Source organism: Cyrtonyx montezumae, unplaced genomic scaffold, assembly GCF_038088225.1.
Source record: "Cyrtonyx montezumae isolate F1298 unplaced genomic scaffold, pur_monq_1.0 scaffold_8, whole genome shotgun sequence".
In the NCBI taxonomy this organism is placed as follows: domain Eukaryota; kingdom Metazoa; phylum Chordata; class Aves; order Galliformes; family Odontophoridae; genus Cyrtonyx; species Cyrtonyx montezumae.
The window spans coordinates 32,119,317-32,140,367 of NW_027072089.1; the positions used below are offsets into that span (position 1 = coordinate 32,119,317).

Here is a 21,051-nt window from a genome sequence, read left to right on the forward strand (position 1 = left end):
TTCCTCTAAGACCACTCAAAGGTTTAGATACTTCCATAACGTGTACTCAGCCCTATGATACACAACTTCTCTAACCTGTTCACCAGATACAGCATATACAACTTGTAATTACATTTCTATTTAATTTGTATAAATCATTAGCATGCCAAAACATTGTTATTTTTATCAAAGATTCTGTGATGAAATTTATAGCTGCAGAAATCAGTTGGCCAGTCGATCTTGATGATAAGTCTGTGTATAGCTAGAATGCTTACAGACAGCATTAATCTATCACCATAAAACCTGGATTTCTCTATTAAATGCCATTTGTCATCAAAGTTAATGTAGGGAGCAAGAAGGAGTAATCCTTCTGACTTCACAGTCATAATTTATCAGGCACTTTCATAAAAAAACAACATCTGGTTGGAGAATAAATAAAACATCAAAACTTTTGACAGTTTTGACAATAAAAACTAATTATTTCACTGGATTGCTACCTATTATTTAATAGCAAATAATAGTAATCAATTACAAAGTGTCTTTTTGCCATTTGTGAAGAAATTGATTGCTCCAGAGGCTGCTGATGTTACAGAAAAGCTCTTAGACACTCCCTCAAACTGGGGGCAGGGTCACAACAGGATTGTCACCATCTGACACTCGCTGAATGATCTTTATTCTGCATGGCTCACATACGGCTTCGTAGTGGACAGAAGCTTCCCTATTTGCCTCTGTATTCCTGTTTCTTACGAAGGGAGGGCTATGGAGTGAATGAGCACAGACTGCTGATTTATCCCCAGGCACAATGCACATGGCAGGATTATGTAGTTTGTGATGCTGCACCCTACTGTCACGCACATAAATAAGATTTAGTAGCAGGCAAGAATGAAAATGTCTCATAAATTTCACCTGCTCCTCTTCAAGCCTGTCCCAGATTTTGAAACATCAGAAAACAGATTATAGTGGAATATATATCTTTACACCCATATATATATTTCCTATGCTTGACAAATTATTGCAGCTGAGAGGGGATAACATGCTCAGCTCCACTGACTTGGCTGGAAGGTAGAAGTGCTCGGCTTGTCACAGGACCAGGCCTGGAGACATTTTTTATCTTAAAGCCTCTGATAAAGCAGCAAACAGAATTCTTCTGTATGCATTAATCATCCATATACTTGTAATCTACCTGTCTGTTGCATAAATTACTTTTCATGGATTAATGAAAGTGAAACCCACTGTTTGCATTGGGAAGTGCAAGCAAAACACATTTTTTTGTTATTTCTATTCTGACTGATTTTAAAACAGAAGAACCAAACCTCTGGGATGTTCATCAGCTGTCTGCTTTGCAGCACTGAGGTGACAGAGGAGGAAGGGAGCAGTCATTCTCATCCTTTTATTTGTAGGGTTGGGCAGCTCTGGTGCTTGGCAATGTTGTTGAGTTTGGCAAACTTAGTGAGATGCTATCCTGTCTTGCAGAATTTCCACTTTTGTTTTCTTTTATTAAAGGATAAATCCATTTCAGGAACTTAAAAGCCCAAAGTAACCCCTCTTGAGATCTTTGCATGGATGTGCTGCCAGCTGCAGTAATTAGGCTGGAAGTTGTGAATGCTTTTTCCTTTGATTTTTGTCAGAAACTTTAAATAGAATAGAATAGTTCAGTTGGAAGGAATCTACAAAGAGTCAAATGGCTTGACCATTTCAGGGCTAAACAGAAGCTGAAGCATATTATTAAGGGCTTTGTTCAAATGCCTCTCCAACACTGGCAAGTGTGGGGCATCAACACCTCTCTAGGAAGCCCGTTCCACTGCTTGAGCACCCTCGGTAAAGAAATGATTCCTAACGCCCGGTCTGATGCTCTCCTGGCACAGCTCTGAGCATTCCTACACTGCCATCAGTTCCCAGGAGCAGAGCCTGGCACCTCCCTCTGCTTCCCCACTCAGGGAGCAGCAGAGAGCAGTGAGGCCTCCTATCCTCCTGCCTGTGCAACACAATGCCCTCAGCCTCCCCTGAGGACATGCCTTCAGGACTGTTACTGGCTTTGTTGTCCTCCTCTGGATACTGTCAAGGACCTTAACATCCTTTTTTTTTATATAGGAGAAAACAGAACTGCACACAATATTCCAGGCCAGGCCACACCAATGCTAAATAGAGTGGGACAATCACCTCTTTCAGCTGGCTGGCTATGCTGTGCTTAATGCACCCCAAAATGTGGTTTGCCCTCATGGCTGACAGAGCATGCTGCTGGCTCACACCAAGCTGCTGTCATCAGCAGCCCAGGTCCCTTTCTGCTGTCTTGCTACTTGTCTCCCAGCCTAAGCAGTGTCATTTCAGATGGCTACTGCAGATAAGGACTGTACCAGCCATGCTCCCTCCTTATCAGTGAGGTGACGTCAGCAGGAGGATCTGCTGCTAATGCCTCACCCTGAGGCCTCCCATGTCTTGCCTGGATGCTATCAGTGGCCAACAGCTGAGCCACACCTCTGTGTCCTCTGCTCACCCCTGGGGCAGGGCACGGCCTAGCTGTGGGGACAGCAAACACCACTGTGGGGAGGGAACCCTGGCAGCCTCAAGGTGAACAGTGGGACCAGTGCTACCCCATCAACCCTGGCTCTCCTGCCTCACACAGCCCAGGTGCAGGGCAGCGTCTGCCTGCCGTGGCTGCACAGGCTTTGGCTGAGGGGAACAGGCAGCTCCAGAGATGCTTGCTGGAAGCCTCCACAGCTGGAAAGGCCTTGGGACTCACCGCCTATATTGGGTTTACATAGCAAGATTTTGGTAGTGGTGAGGCTGCAGGGATGGCCTCCATGAGCAGAGCCCAGCACCGCCCCATGTCAGATCAGAGCCAGCTCCAGCTGCTCCAGAAGGGACCCACTGCTGCCAGAGCTGAGCCATGAGCAATGCTGGATGTGCTCTGAGACCAGACTTAAGGAAGGAAAACACTGCTGGGTAACAGCAGGTGGAAGAGAGCGAGAAATGTGAGAGAAAAAGCCTTGCAGCCATCAAGGTCAGCACAGAAGGAGGGCAGGAGGTGCTCCAGGCATGCAGTGGAAGTTCCCCACAGCCCAGGAGAGGCCCACAGTGGAGCAGACTGTACCCCTGTAGCCCATGGGCACCATGCGGGGCACAGCTCCATGTGCAGCCACGGAATTGCCCACGGGACAGCAGCACACACGGCTGAAGGAGTCACAGCCCATGGAGAGCCCTGGCAGGAGCCGTGGGGCCCTGTGCTGGAGCAGTGCTGGGACAGCTGCAACCTGCGGGAAGCACACAGTGGATCAGCTGGGGAAGGATGGCATCCCGTGGGAGGGACCCACACAGGGCAGCAGCCGAGAGTGACCACGGAGTAATGAGCTGTCCCCATTTTCCCTCTCTGCTCAGAGGGTGGAAGCAGAACAGGGTGAAAGGGCAGGAAGGCGCTTTTAGTTTGCTTTCAGTTCTCAGCACTCCGCTCCGTTAGTCACAGGCAATAAACCGCATCATTACTACGCTGTGTGCGTTCAGCCCATCGCAATAAGCGCTGGGTGATCTCAAGCCCCAAGCCCCGTCCCAGCAGCCTGCTCTCCCCCCCGCTCCGCCCGGGGCAGTGACACAAGCACCCCGAAACCTCTCGAGGCGCGACCCCGAGCTCCGCGGCCCACCCGGGGGAGACTACCGTTCCCAGCAGCCCCGCGGGGCGGCACACCCGGCTGCGGCCCGCCCCGCCCCGCCGCGCTGCACGGCGGTCCTCGTAGTCCGCGCGCCGTCCGCGCGCGGGGCCGCGGCACCAGGGACGACTACAGCTCCCGACGTCCGCGCGGTGCCGCGCCTGCGCCGTCGGCGTGGAAGTGAGAGAGGCCGTTGCGTTACGGGCAACGGCGGAGCGGCGGCGGCGAGCGGCGGTGCCGGTGGCTTCCGCGTTGGCGGGCGGGGCGGCGGCGGCAGCGGCAGGGGCAGGGCGCTTGGTGGATGGGGCTCCGCGGCCGGCCGTCGGTTCCGGCATCCGTCAGGCGCCGGCCGGCAGCCCGGGAGGAGGGGATGAGCCTGTGAGGCGGAGGAGCGCGGGTGGGGCGAGCCCGGCCGGAGCGGAGCGATGTCCCAGCCCCGGCAGCAGCCGCCGCCGCCGCCGTCTCCTCAGCGGCAGCCGCCGCCGCCGCCTCCGGCCGCGGCCAAGAAGCGGGAGCGGCGCATCTTCTCGGGCACCTGCCCCGACCCCAAATGCCAGGCGCGGCTGTTCTTCCCGGCCCACGGGCCGCAGGGCGCCGGCAGCATCGAGTGCACGGACTGCGGGCAGCGGCACGAGCAGCGGCAGCTGCTGGCGGTGGAGGAGGTGACGGACCCCGACCTGGTGCTGCACAACCTGCTGCGGAACGCGCTGCTGGGCGTCAGCGGCGCCGGGCCGCCCCGCAGGAACGCCGAGCTCGTCAAGGTGCTGGGCCTGTCCAACTACCACTGCAAGCTGCTGGCCCCCATCCTGGCCCGCTACGGCATGGACAAGCAGACGGGCAAGGCCAAGCTCCTCACCGAGATGAACCAGGGCGACATCTTCGACTGCTCCCTGCTGGGGGACCGCGCCTTCCTCATCGAGCCCGAGCACGTCGAGACCGTCGGCTACGGCAAGGACCGCTCCGGCAGCCTCATCTACCTGCATGACACTCTGGAAGACATCAAGAAGGCCAACAACAGCCAGGAGTGCCTCATTCCCGTCCACGTGGATGGAGACGGCCACTGTCTGGTCCACGCGGTCTCGCGGGCGCTCGTGGGCAGGGAACTGTTCTGGCACGCTCTGCGAGAGAACCTGAAGAAGCATTTTGAGGAGAACCTGAGTCACTACAAGGCGCTCTTCCACGATTTTATCGATGTAGCCGAGTGGGAGGACATCATCAATGAGTGCGACCCATTGTTTGTTCCCCCGGAAGGTGTGCCCATGGGCCTTAGGAATATTCACATCTTTGGCCTGGCCAACGTGCTTCACCGGCCTATCATCCTGTTAGACTCACTGAGCGGAATGCGGAGCTCCGGAGATTATTCAGCAACATTCCTCCCTGGCCTGGTACCCCTAGAAAAATGTATGGGGAAAGATGGCATGTTGAACAAGCCGATCTGCATCGCTTGGAGTAGTTCGGGACGTAACCATTATATTCCTCTGGTTGGAATAAAAGGTGCTGCTTTACCTAAACTGCCTCGGAAGCTCCTGCCTAAAGCCTGGGGAGTTCCGCAAGACCTCATCAAAAAATACATCAAGTTAGAGGAGGACGGTGGTTGTGTTATTGGAGGAGACAGAAGCCTGCAAGATAAGTACTTGATGAGGCTGGTTGCTGCAATGGAGGAGGTGTTCATGAGTAAACACGGTATTCACCCCAGTCTCGTAGCTGATGTGCATCAGTATTTCTACAGAAGGACTGGGGTGATAGGAGTCCAGCCCGAAGAAGTCACGGCAGCTGCCAAAAAAGCAGTGATGGACAACCGCCTTCACAGGTGCCTGATGTGCGGAGCCCTTTCAGAGCATCACGTGCCTCCAGAGTGGTTGGCTCCGGGGGGAAAGTTGTATAACCTGGCAAAAAATACCCACGGTCAGCTGCGGCCTGACAAAAATTACAGCTTTCCCCTGAACAATTTGGTGTGTTCTTACAGCCCTGCGAAGGATGTGCTGGTACCAGACTACAGCCTGAGTAGTTTGACTACGTGTAACTGGTGTCACAGTAACCTAGTGCGTCGTGTCCGAGAAGATGGCTCTGTTTCCTATTTGGATGGGGACAGAACTAACACTAGATCTACAGGTGGCAAGTGTGGCTGTGGATTCAAGCACTATTGGGAAGGTAAAGAGTACGATAACCTCCCCGAAGCGTTTCCCATTACTCTCGAGTGGAGTGGAAGAGTGGTAAGAGAGACGGTCTATTGGTTTCAGTACGAAAGTGACACCTCTTTGAACAGCAACGTGTACGATGTAGCCATGAAGCTTGTCACCAAACACTTCCCTGGTGAGTTTGGTAGTGAGATTCTTGTTCAGAAAGTTGTCAACACGATACTGCATCAAACTGCCAAAAAGAACCCTGATGATTATACCCCTGTAAATATCGATGGTGCTCACGCCCAAAGAGCTGGGGAGGTGCAGCAAGGACAGGAGTCGGAGTCGCAACTACCAACCAAAATTATTCTGACTGGGCAGAAGACAAAAACTTTGCACAAGGAGGAGTTAAACATGAGCAAAACTGAAAGAACTATTCAGCAGAACATTGCAGACCAGGCCTCTGTGATGCAGAAACGGAAAAGTGAAAAAATAAAACAAGAGCACAAAGGGCAACCGAGGACTGTGTCCCCGGGGGCTGTTCGTGAGGGGCCATCGTCTGCACCTGCTACACCAACAAAAACCCCATATTCACCAACCTCTACGAAAGAAAAGAAGATCCGAATAACAACAAATGACGGGAGGCAGTCCATGCTTACCCTGAAGTGCACTACCACTTTCTTGGAACTACAGGAAAGCATAGCTCGGGAGTTTAATATTCCTCCCTACTTGCAGTGTATTCGCTATGGCTTTCCTCCTAAAGAGCTTTTGCCTCCCAAAGAAGGCATGGAAAATGAACCTGTGCCTTTGCAGCACGGTGACAGAATTGCTATAGAAATCCTGAAAGGTAAGGGGGAGAGCAGCCAGCCTGCTGCTGCACACTCAGCCCATGCCGTGAAACACGACGATGTGGCAGTGACCGGTAAAATCTCATCCAAGGAGCTGCAGGAGCAAGTTGATAAGGAGATGTACTCTCTGTGTCTTCTAGCAACGCTGATGGGTAAGGCTGGCTTCCAGTTGTATTTTGAAGTTGTTTTTTTAAGTAGAAAATAACAGTCTTACAAAGTAGTATTACACATATCTAATTTATTCGTCTTACAGGAACAATAGTTAATGTGCCACCGGTTATTTTGTTTTTTTAGTGTTGTGACTTAGAACATGCATGTGAGGTAGTTGTTCTTTGCTATGAAATCCTCTTGTAAAATGACTGTTCAGGAGTTGGTCTGTTTCCTCTTCTGGCTGTCCCTCTGTTTGTTTTTCCAGGGTCTGTAAAGCACGCATCTGAGATGTGCGTGTGTGAGCTGCACGCTCGCTCTCCTTCAGGTTACAGGAAATCAGAGCAGGAGTGAGAATGGGATGTTGCCTGTCTGCTCATTGGAAGTTTGAGGACTCAGTTCTCACCTTTCTGGGATAAAAAGTCGTAGCATTTCTTCCCACACGGAGTTGTATTTGTTTAAGCAACTCAGTACAACATTTTCTCTTGTAGCTGATGTACAAATTCTGCATCAAGATCTGGGCTTTCTAAGGAACCGTGAAACATATGATTTCAGAATGCAAGCAGAGGAGCAACTGAAAGTAGTTAAATGCATATTTGAATCCCAAATGTAGATGTGGGGCAGCAAAGCTATGCTTATAAATTGTCATTCTCACACATGGCTGTTAATCATTCAGAACAAATGAACTCCTGGTTGCCTGTGGTTTTATTTTCCTGTTTGGGCTCAGGAGATTTGGGCCTTCGTTTGTGTGCCAGGCTCCCTGGATAACTAAATGTTTTAATGTGGTGACTGACAAAAGGCAGCTTTTCTTGGGCTTGCTTTTATTCTTTATTTCATCCCCAGCATGTATGAGTGTGCTATTTTGAAATGACTTTTCTTTATTAAGTTGAGCTGTTCTTGCTGTTTAGTAGCAGGAAGCAGAACAATAATTACCGTTTGACTGTCTAAACGAGTCGAACAGTAACATTTGTTGCAGTTGTTTGAGTGGAAGACTTCTCTTCTGCTGGAGGGATTTGGTGTGGCTAAAGCACGTGATGTCTTAGGAACAAAACCATGGCATAATCACAGAGTGTCATGTCAGAAGTTTGTAATGCAGAACTTTGATTTTTTTTTTTTCAAGCCTGCTTAGTCCCTCCCATACCTCTGGCAAGAGAAAGCATGCTGAGCCACTCAGCACCTCATCCCACTGACGTCTGTGCTGCCATTCCAAAGTGCAAGAGAGGGTTAGGTTGGGTTTCTTGATTTGAAAATGAAGCTTAGAGTGTTCTCCTGTTCCCAGGAAATAATCTTGAAATTGCAGTAGTTGGCTTACAAAGAGCTCTGAGGTGCCTTAAAAATATCTTAGTGACTTCAGCAGGAAGGTGTCTTGATATTTTTTTTTTAATATGTTAGTCTATAAACTGCGAGCTGATGTTGTATTCAAGTGTCAGTTTTTGTCTCTGGCTGTCATTGCTGGGGGATTTTGCTCGGGAAGCACAGGTTAGAATGGAGTTTACTTCCCACTTCCCTGACTGTATCCGTGTTGCATTTACAACTAGAAGTGGCAGCAAACCGTAGAGCAGCTATTAGTAACAATGTGTGTGGCTGTTGAGTAAGATGCTATTTTTATTCAGTCACTTTGCACATCAGGGCATCATTTTCCTTCAGCACCACTTGTGGAAAAGATCCAGGCAGACGATTACTTCCCATCGTTCTTTTGCAGGTGAGAGACAAGCTTTAAAAACTCGAAGTCGTTAACACGTTCATATTAGGGTTCAGGTGCCAGTTCCTCAGCTGCTGTAGTCAGCCTCTGTGGGACAAGAAACCCCACCGTTCCTCAGTTGTGCTTTTGCACTGTTGAAGAATGTTGCTTCAAAGCTTTGGGAGTCAGCATATCATGCATGCTCCTGCTGTGACTTGTTTTTGTTAAGGGTTTGTCTAACTTGGTCAGATTAGAACGTGCAGAGGAGAGATGCTATTGAACTAGCATTGGATTGGACAAACTTCTTTTGTCTCCCTGTCCCCTGCCCAATGCTCATAGTGAAAGTTTGTATTCTGAGTTCTGTAGCTACTCATTCTGGATGTTTGAAAGTTATGATTCCATACAGAGGCTGAATTGATTTTTCTTCCCTATTTGAGTTACTAGGATTTTTCCTTTCTGGTCTCAGCTAGCCAACTCATTAAAATTTTAAACCTTGCCATTTTATTTTTATGCATATAATTTGAAAATGAGCTTTGGGAAATTAGATACTGTAATTTCTGGACTATTTACCATATTAATCATGAGGGGTTTTTGTTTGTTTGTTTGTTTTTAAGCTGTCTCCCCTGTTTTTGTTTAGCTCAAAATAGACAGTTCTTCAAGGAAATTGCTATGGGGATTTTAATTCCGCATTAACATAGTTAAAACATATTAGAAACAGATATAGTTACATCAATGCAAAACCACTCTGAGTATGTGCAAGCCAAATTTGGATCTATTTTGGTCAGTTGTTTTTGCGTTGATAAATCTGTCAGTGCACGTGAAATCCGAATAACCAGGTTTAAATGGATACCAGGATTTGCTTGGAATTAAACAGCCTGTTTTAGAGCCAGCTGTGGCTCCCTGTACCCTGTGCTTACCACCTGAGCTTTTGGTTTGCTTTGCACTCCTGTGTGTCTCCTCTGCTGTGCAAAGTGATGGCTTTGGGCACCGACTCACAGAGCTTAGTGGGCACCCACTTCTCCAAGCAGTTTGTGGGGCATGCTGGTGAGTTGAGTATGCTTCCTTTGTCACCATTCCTTGTGCTGTGGGGCTGAATTCTGGCCTGAGGGAGCATGTAGTGCAGTGAGAATAGAGTGGAGAACAGCATCTCTGCTAAACGCAGTGTCTGGAGGGAGTTTGTAATCTACATGATCTCCCAGCTGAACTTGTGGCCTGTAAGCATCTTGTGTCGTAGACAAAACCAAAACAAACAGTGAAACTCAACCGGGAAAAAAATGCATAGACCTCAAACACAGTCCCGTTCAGTCCTACCCAGCAGCTACTCGAGTCTGGGAAAGTCTAGTTGCAATTGCTTTGGTTATTTTTGGTGTTCCAATCTGAGATCTCTTATCAAAACAGCGTAGGGTTTTGTGTTTCTTTCAGTGGCTGCTGCTTTTGTTTCATGAGCCCTTCTCTCCATGCTTTCCTGCGTGTACTCCTTGTTAGTGTTGCATAAAAGGCTGTCTAAACAGTGGTGCTGCTCTGGTGCAAGGCTTGGAAAAGCCTTCCCGGAGCACATGGGTATCATTCCTCCTTGGAGAATGATTGCCACTAGTTGGTAGAACTGGGCCTTTACTGAAAGCCTTGTGGGAGCCTAAAGTAAAAGCAGATTGCTAAATGCAGCAGCACAGCAGTGTGCAGATAGAGTCAGCTGCTGTGGCTGCTGGCTGTGGCTTCCCCAAGCTTCAGCAGGCTGAAAACTGTTTTACTGCTTATCAGTGTAGTGGCTATTTTGGTTCCCGTGTGCAGTTTTTAAACTGACAGAAGGAAGACTTCAGGTTGCTGCTCCTTGAGGGGAAAGCAAAGAGTCACAGCTTGCAGTTGTGTGGAGCCATTGCACATAGAGATGTTCGTTTCCAAATGTGAATGAGAACGGGGATGCAGGATAGCAGTGAGCCTCTTTTGAAATAGCGAAAAGTAGGAAAATGTATTCTCAGCAGTGATTTCCCTCCCTCTGTGCAGCTGTATGAAAAAGAGGGAAACCGTGGCAGTAGTGAGGAGGACAGGAGAATACTCCCTTGAGTTGTTTTTAGCGAGGTCAGTGAGAGCTTGGGAGTAGCTTTAAATTCATGAGCAAGTCCAGCGACGAGAGTTGTCAGGATAAGGTCAGGAGATAAGGCACCTTCTTAGTAGGTCAGGGGAAGTGAGGAAGTAGCAGGTGGTTTGTTTTCTGTGTGCTCTTTCTGGGAAGTGGATGTCTGACCGGATCAGTCTGTCCTTTTAGTGTTTAGTCGGTGAATCTCTGAGCTTGATGTGTGAATGAATGGAATGAAACAGCATGCGTGTGCTCTAATGGAATACATTTATGATGAAGCAGATTGTGTAGGGCACCTTTGTATAAAATACCTACAGGGAAAGCAGAAAGGTGTGCTGTCCCTTTTAGTAGGGAACGTGGTCTTGAGTAATACTTGGAATTAGAGAGGAGAGTGGCACAAGTGGACACACAGTGAGCAGGGAGCACACAGGAGGCCCTGCCTGGCAGGGAAGGGAGCTGGGGACGTCGGGCAGTGATGTGACAGCTTTTGAAGCACAGGGCAGTGCTTAGTGCTGCTGCCACGGTGGTCCCCTGGCCTCTTACCTCAGGTGGTGGCTGGCACATTGCCTGCAGGAACCTCACAGGACATGCAGTGAACAAAAGGGAAGGAAGGCTTCACTCAGTACATTCAGCACAAGTAAGCTATCATTAATAACTTCTGTTTTGCCCTTAACAACAAGCAAAGAAGTTCTTATGGATGATATTTTGCATCCTCACACCTTGCAGCTATCAGTATTCCATGCAGTAAGTGCACCCACCTAACTTATTGTAGTATGTTATTTAGTTCTCCTGTTTTAATAGAAAACCGAAGCAAACGGTTACTGAGAACTTAATGCCTACCAAAGGGTGTAATTTCTCTTTCAAGTGTCTCAATATGTTCCCAGAAGGTTTGATATGAAATGAGGAAAAGCATTTTTGAGTGGATGAATGTCGTTGAATTTCTCTGCATCAGGACAATGGGACTTACTTTTATTTGCTCTTCTTTGTCACTGCACCACGTGTCGCTTCTGCAAGGCAGGTGAATGGTTAGCAAAATGAGGAGGGCAAAATGAGGCTAAAATGCAGCTCTTACCTCATTTATTAGGTGCTCTGTCAGGTCACTGCTGTTGTCATCACAGCCAAATTGCTCCGTTTACATCTCTCAATATTCTAGGGTGTTTTTATTGCATTTTATTCTTGTTCTTTTTTTACATCTCTCAATATTCTAGGGTGTTTTTATTGCATTTTATTCTTGTTCTTTTTTTTCTTGTTGTTAAAATTCCAGCAGTATTGAAAGTTGTCACATTTCAATGCCATTTCTCGTGTCTTTGAAAACTTCTACGGGGCTTTTGGGTCCCAAAATTGCTGTTTCACTTGTAGGTGTCCAGAAGAGCACGGCCGCAGCTCCCACCCGGCTGCCTGTGTGGAGCTGGTGCTGCAGCTGCAGGGTGACATCTGTGCAGCAGCTATGGGATGGAGACGTGGCTTTGGGAAAGGTGTAGGGGTACACAAGTGGCATGCAAGGATGTGTACTTGCATTTTGGAAGAGTGTTAGTCATTTTCTAGCATGAAGAATAGGATAGGAGGGGAGTGGAGACTTGAGTTCACAGCCAGGCAAAGAGCCAGGCGCTGCAGCTTGGATCAGATCAAGTTTGGGAACCTTTGTACTGGAACATAAGAGGTTTGACTGCAGATTGTGGTTTTCCTGGAAGCTGCTCGGTGTCCTGGGTTCCTGTTTTATAAACTGCAGTAAGAATTCAAACTCTTAATTGCATTTAAGAGTGAGGATTCAGCTTTTAACTTGAGCAGTTACAACAAATGTGTCGGCCATTGCCTATAATGTTAAAATAGGAGCATTTAATTCTGATGATTGTGTCTGACTTTTACAGGAGAAGATGTTTGGTCCTATGCAAAGGGGCTTCCTCAGTTGTTTCAGCCGGGCGGAGTATTCTACAGCATAATGAAGAAAACCACAGGTATTTTTTGTGTTTGTTTTTATCCCTTTGTTTGTCTGTTTTCAAACCTTTAACATTGTATATTGCTATTTATTGGCACAGTACATCTTTAATTGTCATAGTATTGCAAGACTCCTTATGCACTGTCTTGTATGTCTGGGGAATCAGATTAAACTTAGTTGATTCAACTTAAATATCTTGTTCTGAAATTGTCTCTATACCATGCATCTCCATTTAAAGTTACTGACTTGTGCAAATAACTTCAGCAAGTCAACTGGAAAGATGAAAGAACAAGAGAAAATCATAGAGACTGTTCCTATTACATATTTAAACACTTGCTGAACAAGGAGTTCATCTTTTTTGTATGCTTCTTAGGTGGTTAGTGCATCTTTGAAGTGGTTGGTTGCATTTGTTTTTTGTATTCCCGAAGTTGCTGTTCAAAAGGAAAGCTACCCATCCTCTTGTGTTGATAAATACTGCATCTTGGGCTATGTGTGGAATAACGTAGCAAGCAATTCAAGTACTGAGTATATTAGGTTTGAGATGGCTATAAAAATGCTACCTACAAAGAATAACACCTGATTCTTTGCAAAGCACGTACTATTGAGTTCTTTCTTTCATTTGAAGTTTATTTTCTTGTTGATGTCTTTGCATTTGTAGCTTGGCTGTTGTGGTTTCATCTATTATAAAGCTTTCTTTTCTGCTTTCCTACTGAACCTGTGCAGTTTTATCAACTTAACCTTGATTATTTCTAGAAACTAGTGTTTTATCACATCATTTGTGTTTGCAGTAATTAAAACATGTCACGTACTCACTGCGTGCTACATCTCGCTGAGTTGCTAGTCTGAGAAATAGAATGGGCATGCAGGCATCTTACAGCAGATCTGCTTTGGTTTAGTTTTCTTCCTTTTACTCTGCTTGTACAGTAAAGGCTTTATATTGGTTGTGGCAAGTGACTTAGCTTAAACGGTGCCCGATGGAAAGGGCATTCTGGACTGATTAATGATGAGCTGGAGCTGAGAGCCTGAAACAAATGCAAGAGATGTTAACCCAGCTAGTCATTAACTCACAGAAAATGCCTGGCTTAAAAGTTATTTTTGCCACCTGACGTTGTAAGAACTAAGGCCATGGGAGGTGACATTCCGCATTTGTTACTGCATTTCTGTTTGTTCAGGTATCTTGTACTGCTAACAGCTTGGAAGGGAGAACTATAATTTCAGCATTAACGTACTTGCATGATTTTAACATTTTTATAAACAACTTAATTTCCACATCAAGCAATGAACTGTGCAACTTTTTTTTCCACATAAAGAAGCTCCTTACATATTTGTAATGTTTTAGTTATTGCAGTAATGCAACTATTATAATGAATATTTGGAGCAGAGCTGTTCATCTAGCATGGGTACGATCACATTTGATTTAGCAGATCTTGTTTGAGATCTCATTTGGTTTTCAAGGTTGATCGTGGACATTCCTGTAGCACTTTCTTTCGCAAGTGAAGATTGAGTTGATAAATTGATGTAGTTCAATTTTGTTTTTCAGGCTAACATAGGTGATGGGAGTTAAAGTTTGCTCTGTAGTGTGTTTTAGCTGATTGGCTGTCAGTTCCCACAGACATGCAAGCACAGGAGCTCTGTCTGAAGTTCTTGAAATAAAGAAAATATCTGTAGATTCTCTGCAGCTGGAGGAATATGTGTACTGGAAGCCCTGGGGGCAGAGTGGGACGGGTCATTTGGTTAATCAGCATAAAAACTGTTCAAAAACATTTCATATTATTTGAGCAACCTTTTTATTGATGCTTAGAATACTTGTTTTGACTGCATTTTAGATAATGTAGAAGAAGGGTTTTGTTGACGTTTTCTAATCTGTGCAATTCCTTGTTTTGGGTTTTTTTTTTTGTGATCAAAAAGTTGGAAAACTGATTTATTTTTTGTTTGAGACAGCAGTTTCAGAACTGAAATGTTCCTAGTGACTCTCAATTTTAGCATATCTGTCAAAATATAAGCAGAATAATGAAACAAAATACTAAGTCTCATGTTTGTTTTGTAAAGGTTAATACTTTAAATCTCTAGGACTACTGAGTGTAGAATGCTTGAAGCTTTGTTGTTTATTTAGCAACACTTTCTCTCTGAGAAGGTACAAAATAAAGAATACCAACTTGTTGAGGTTTAATTGTAGTTGTACACACCAAACCCTGCTGTTTTAACCAGTACGAAGGGGATCTTAAACAATACTTCCCCAGAAGCATTCTCTTTGGATGTTTCCTGTAGGTGGGTTTGGGGGTTTTTCTGGAGGGGTCACAGGGGAGAGCTTTGGGTGGTTATGGTTTTTGGCTCAAGCTGTTTCTTCAACTTCTGTTGCATTAGAGCTGCAGTTCCTACTGAGCTAGTTATTTTACTTAGTAGTACTACAATCCTGTCAGTTCATTCGAATCGGCACAGAAAGCAGCAGCACTGTGAAGAGCGACATCATATGGTAATTGGTTTTCCTCAGCAGCAAAAAGTTTGTTTTGTGTGGTGTGGATGCAGTAGTTTTAAATGTGGTAATTGCTGTGTGTTATGAGCACTCCTTACGAAAGTGTTTTGAATAACTTCTTTTTTTAATCTTTCTAGGTTTGGTTGATGGCAAGCACTGTACTTTTCCACATCTGCCTGGTAAAAACTTTGTGTACAATGCAGCAGAAGATCGATTAGAGCTGTGTGTGGATGCTGCTGGGCACTTCCCTGTGGGTCCTGATGTTGAAGACTTGGTTAAAGAGGCCTTAAGTCAAGTGCGAGCTGAAGCTACTTCACGGAGCAGGGAAGCAAGTCCATCTCACGGAATGCTGAAGCTGGGTAGTGGTGGAGTAGTGAAAAAGAAATCTGAACAGCTACATAACATAACTGCATTTCAAGGAAAGGGCCATTCCCTAGGAACTGCATCTAGTAGTCAACAACATGATCAAAGAGCCAGGGAGACACCACTTTTAAGAAAGCATAGCACAGAAACGGACTTCAGTCCTGCTAAAATTGAGCCTTCTGTATTCCCAGCTGCTTCTGGTAAGAGTGAGCTGATCCGAATAGCTCCTGGAGTTGTGACAATGAGAGACAGCAGGCAGCTCGACCCCACTTTGATTGAGGCACAGAGAAAAAAGTTGCAGGAAATGGTCTCTTCTATTCAGGCTTCAATGGATAGACATTTGCGGGATCAGAATACAGAGCAGTCAGCATCAGTTGATGTATCTCAAAGAAAAGTAGAGGCAGTGAGTTCAACTGCTAAAACTGGGAGCTTTCAGGCTGGCTTGCCTGAACCGTTTTCTGCACCAGGTGGTACTGAACACTTGAATACTGAGTCAGCTGATGATAACATGGTGAATTCTGTGGGAACAACTTTCCCTGCGAGGTCTAAAGCACACAAGGGAAATTCTGTTGAGGAGCTTGAGGAGATGGATAGTCAAGATGCAGGAATTACTAACGTAACTGAGCCAATGGATCACTCTTGATAGGTTAAAAAGCTAATAAGGGTAGAAGAAATTACTGTTCAAATGTAATGTTTATTGGCTGGGCCACTCAAAGCGATTAGTTATTAAATCTTGTATGTATGTCAAAAAATTATATCATCTTATTCAGTGCATGATAAGCAAGTGTGTGATCGGCAATAGCTTTTAATATTACCATACTGCTACCCAGGCTGGCTCTGTTACCTGTAAATTAGTTATTAGGAAATGCACTGAGATGAATATCTGCTGTAATGTGGGTTATTGAAAGTTCTTTGTAATTTTTAATTCCATGTAAGTCTTAAAATTGAAGCCCATGCGAGATTCTTACCGTGCTAGTTGAGGCTACTGGAAAGGCTAAACCAGGCAAAACTAGAAAGTTGACAAGGTTAATCCTGTCCCAGGTACTTACTACTGCTCAGAAATACACTGTAAGCATCAACTACAGATAAAATTCAGAGAGCAATTGAAACTAAAATTATCTTAAGTTTTACAATGTGGCGTATACATTAATTAATTGTACTGGCACTTCCTCAGATGTAAAAGCATTTTCATTCATACAGCTGTATACACTTGTCAGAAATCTTGGGATGAGTGTAAATGTAGTGAGTTTTCATTTCTGCATATGTCAGTTGAAGCAAGTTAGAAAAGTGTACGGTGAAGATAAAGTTTACGTGGTGTGGTTATACACGGCTGCCTGAGCCAACGCAACCGTTTGGATGCTCGTGTTTTATTTCCTCCCAAATGCTGAGCTGGTGCAGATGTTTTACAACTTTAAATGCAACAACAGGAGAGAAGGAGCCAATAATAGCTGTCCTCTTCAGAGCAAATTAGTGATTTATTGGAAGGAACAACTCTCTAAAACACGTTTTCCTCAAGTGCTTGCTAGTAGTTGAGCTTATGGAAGCTCACTGTTTACTCAGTGGCAACAAAGGATGTAACAAGGAATACATGTTGTTTCTTTGGCTATAAAGATTACCCACCTCTACCGGCTTCAGGTTGTGATGCAGATTTCCCTGCATCCGTAGCGTTCTAGCTGGTATCCACTTAAGTAGTGTGTTCATCAGACCTGCAGTGCTAATGTTTGAGTAGGAGCCGTTGTGCTTGCTCCCTAAGGATGGAATGTTTATCTGATATTGCACTTTGCTTCCTATCTTCATGGTCATATTTAAGTGCACTATTGTTGCTTCTTCTAATGGTAGAATAACATTGAATGGATGAAAGATGTTAATACAGCTTCAATGGAATTAAGAGCATCTAAATACTGAAGTCAGTGTTTGTGCACACGTGGGTTTTTACCCGTTCACAAATGTTTGTGTTGTATATGTTTGTATTCAGAAAAGTCTCCACTTTTTACATTTCTAGTCACTTAAACCGTTCAGAGCATTAGTGTGCTGAAGTGCCCCACGAGGATTTAGTTTTGTATGTGGAAAAAAATTAACCACTCAAAGGTTAGCCCCCATTTTGTCAAAGTAAATTGGAGTTCCTCCCTCGACTAACTTCTCACGCAGGGGGAGTGCATACGTAGCAATCTAGTTCACTGCTTATAGGTAAAATAGGAGAATCGCATTTTCACAAATGTGTGAAAAAATTGAAGGCCTCATATCTGTAAGTTGGTGACTTGGCAACTTGAAATGTACCAAGTAATCTGGCACACCAGAACTGACCTTGCTCATGCACTGATTAACTGGCAGCGCTTATTCAATGAGAAACAGGATGAGCATGCAGCAGCTGGAAGCTCGCCATGACTTCTGAAAACATTTAGTCTGCCATGAATCAGTGTAGCTGTCTGAAGGCTGTGCATATAAGGTGTTGAGCAGAGGATTGTGCTTTGTCACAGTGAGGCGTAGAGAAGCCTAGCAGTGGCACGTTCCTGGGAAGGAGCTTAAGTGAGGAGGGGCCGAGGGGAAGGAGTCACCCGAATCTTCAGCATTTTAGAGAAGATGGCTATCACTTTGACACTTTTAACTTTTCCTTTAGAAAAATCTTCCTCAGCTAAAAAAGATAACGAGCACTGTATATGAGAGAATTTTAATTTTGAAATGAATTGAAGTATTTATTGCACATCATCCTTATTCCGAGGAAAGGTGCTTACTTTAATGCCTTTGTGGTAGGAGTGCAGAAGTTTGTGTGCCTTTTACTGTGTAAAGAGGAAGGCTTGGTTTGATTTTGACACGCTTCCCATTTCAGCAGTAATTTGATATTTTCAATCTTAACTAAATAGAAATAGACACAGATAATAGCTCTGTTTGACTCGCACTTACTGTCATCTCTGGGATCCACTAATCTCATGTAGATCGGAATTCTCCAGTTCCTAAAACAAAATGGTCTCACAAGGGAATGGTAAAATGGTGTCAAAATTACAATATCTGCTGATGTGAACTCTTTTGGTGTCATGTAGGATTGTGCGTTTTTTGGTGCAGTGTTCTTATTTCACATAGCTTTCTCACGCATTTAAATATTAGTGTTTTTGAGAAAGATGGCTTTTGATACTCTCAAGTAAGGCTAAGCTTCATCTACGTGCTGGCAAGATGTGTAACTGTACAGGAGAAGTGAAATAAAGAACACTGAAGTGTAAATTTGAACAGATGTTTCATTTAATTGCTACCAGTGGATGCAGTTATAATTTGAAATAAATCAGTGTGCCTGTATTACAAGCACCCACGTGCTTGTTAACTTCCCTGTGAGAGTCAGGAAAACCGTGGTGGGGTGTGAGGGCAGGGAAGGTGTCGACTCACTGTGGATGTGAAGCCCCCTGTGAACGGGGCTTCTGAAATGATTTGAAACGTACACCTTTCTCCTGAACAACAGCATCAGAAAGCAACCAGCCCAACTTCTTGCTACTCTATTGCCTCTGGATTAGCCTGTGGCTCTACGTTCTCTTTGAGTGCTTGCCTTGGTTACTTTCTTGTCTAGGGGCCAACCACCTTTTAATGCAGTGTCTCGTGACAAAGAAGACTTAAATTACTTGAAAGTTTTTAAATTTGCTATGGCTTAGTAGGTGTAAGCTAAGTGAGAGATGCCTACTGAAAATACAGGCCCAGTACAACAACCCCACCACCCAAAAGCACAAATCAAAACCCACATGGGAAACCCCAGGAGAACGAATCGGCTTTGGAGGCAAACACGAGTTTCTTACTACTTAACATGCCTTAGTTAGGAAGGTTGATTTTTGATCCTCCTGTTTCACTGAGAATTACTTGAATCTCAGTGAAGGGAAAAGAAGCGGCAAGTTCTCAGATGAGATTACATAAATAGGTTTGGGATGTCTTCAGCGTTACGGACGCAAAACAGCAATGTGTGTTTTTGGTTGCAATATACACAGCGTGAACTGGACGTGGTCTCCAACAGAACGCTGTAGCAGCTTCCCAGAGGCACAGCCCCACACGTGTACAGCGGGCATGCTTTCAAAATGAAAATATTTAATCACAAATCTTTGAAGAAGCAGAATCCATTATCGCTGTCCCGAGGTCAGCAGGGTTCATTGCTGCTTTCTCAGTTTCTTGTGGAAATGTCACTTAATAAAATTCATAGTACGCTTATGGGCCGGAGAGGTATGCTCAGGCTGAAATGTAAGGGATCAGAAAAGAACGTTTTAAGAAGATCCCACTGATACCTCTGCATTTGTTTGGCTCCCATTTTTAAAAGAGCAGAAGTTACACGCTGTTTTAAAAATAACGTGAATTTAACCCCTCTGTATAAAACAATAAAAGGAAAAAAAAAAACCCCAAACAAACAGCCAACAGCACCAAAATAGGAAGCGATTCCTTTGATTTGCTTGTGAATATCAGATTAACTTCTTAAACTTGAAGAAGCTGCTTTATGATGCTTAGAGTGCAGGATTCCCTCTGAGCCCTTACACCTGCGGTTGAGCAATAAAAGGTTGGAATGAGTGGTATTTTCAGAATTATTTTGTTTAATGGGGATTATTGTCAAGAAATGAAAGAGTGCACTTTTAGGAGGGAATGCTATTTAATATGTATAAATAAGTATTAATAGTGTATATATTTAGCAAACAAATCTTTTTAAACAGTAAGTGCTTTACATGTGGAATTAAAAAGAAACTAGCATAGAAATTCTACCATCTTCACAGCACTGGCTGTTATCCAGCATACTTTGGTTCTGTTTCATTTGTGATCGCTGTACTAATTATATTTGATTTTTTTATTTGTAATGTAACAATAGTGTATTATAACAGTATATAGTGTATTATATTACACTTCACTGTACAGTATTTGGAATTTCCTTTGATTGCTATATTAAAACTGTAAGTTAAAACATTTGCTTTGGCTTTATAAGATGCAGCTTTTATCTAGCCTTTCTCACGTTAGCCTGTTTAATTAACACTGATTTGGCTACAAAATGAGTGAGTTGCAATTACTTTATCTTTCTCATTCTACGTATAAATTGATTTCTCCTTGCACACATGAGTACCGGTACGGAGGTTGAAAAACTGGTACAAACACTGGTAAGGTAAGCTCCCGCCATCCGTCATGCTTTGGTTACGTTTCTGCTCAAAAGGATTTTTGAAAGAGTAACTATGGAAAGCTTTCCAGACTTCACACACCCATCCTAAATATTTCATCAAACACATGGGACCTTTGAATTCGAGAGACGTCTACAAGCAGATTTTTATATATTTGAGAGCAAAATCTGAACCTTCTACCAGTTTGTCACCAACAAGGAGGTGCAGGGAAATGCTGAACAAATGCTGCCGTGCATGGTTTGAAACACTGCTCAAAATATATTTTAAACCACAATTGAAAGACGTGCATGTATTATATCAATGTGAATGGTATAATTGGAAGAACCAGGCTTTTCAAAATTTGGCAGTACTTGCAGAGGAACACATTGACAACTACTTAAATTATCTCTCTTCTTATTCCACTAGCTAAATATGCCATTTTGTTTCAAAAAAAAAAATTGGCTGTAATTATATCTTTCGAGCCTACGAAGAAGCCTTATAATCCATCTGTGAAACTTGGGCTGCTTCTTCCTGTACTTATTGAAAGACCTTAATTCCAAATGAGATAGCATTAAAATGTTCTTTAAAGTGATGGATTTCAATGTACTGAGGTCATTTTGGTTGTGTGTCCTATCACGAAAAATGGATAATTATCCTTTAAAAGATTTGTATTTTAAAGGCTTAAAT

At 44.4% G+C, this 21,051-nt stretch overlaps 1 protein-coding gene across 1 annotated transcript; it reads left to right on the plus strand.

Annotated features, from left to right (window-relative positions):
• The first annotated feature begins 3,985 nt into the window (after nt 1-3,985).
• VCPIP1 (valosin containing protein interacting protein 1) lies at nt 3,986-20,181 on the plus strand. Its single transcript, XM_065752982.1, has 3 exons — nt 3,986-6,740; nt 12,359-12,445; nt 15,037-20,181. The coding sequence occupies exons 1-3, from the start codon at nt 4,046-4,048 to the stop codon at nt 15,903-15,905; spliced, it is 3,651 nt and encodes a 1,216-aa protein (XP_065609054.1). The 5' UTR covers nt 3,986-4,045; the 3' UTR covers nt 15,906-20,181.
• Nucleotides 20,182-21,051: the final 870 nt, after the last annotated feature.

Bases quoted from the DNA above. Each gene is read 5' to 3' on its own strand.
- VCPIP1 (XM_065752982.1), top strand. From the start codon at position 4,046: ATGTCCCAGCCCCGGCAGCAGCCGCCGCCGCCGCCGTCTCCTCAGCGG. The intron at 6,741-12,358 runs GTAAGGCTGGCT...TGACTTTTACAG, and splicing joins TCTTCTAGCAACGCTGATGG to GAGAAGATGTTTGGTCCTAT. The intron at 12,446-15,036 runs GTATTTTTTGTG...TAATCTTTCTAG, and splicing joins CATAATGAAGAAAACCACAG to GTTTGGTTGATGGCAAGCAC.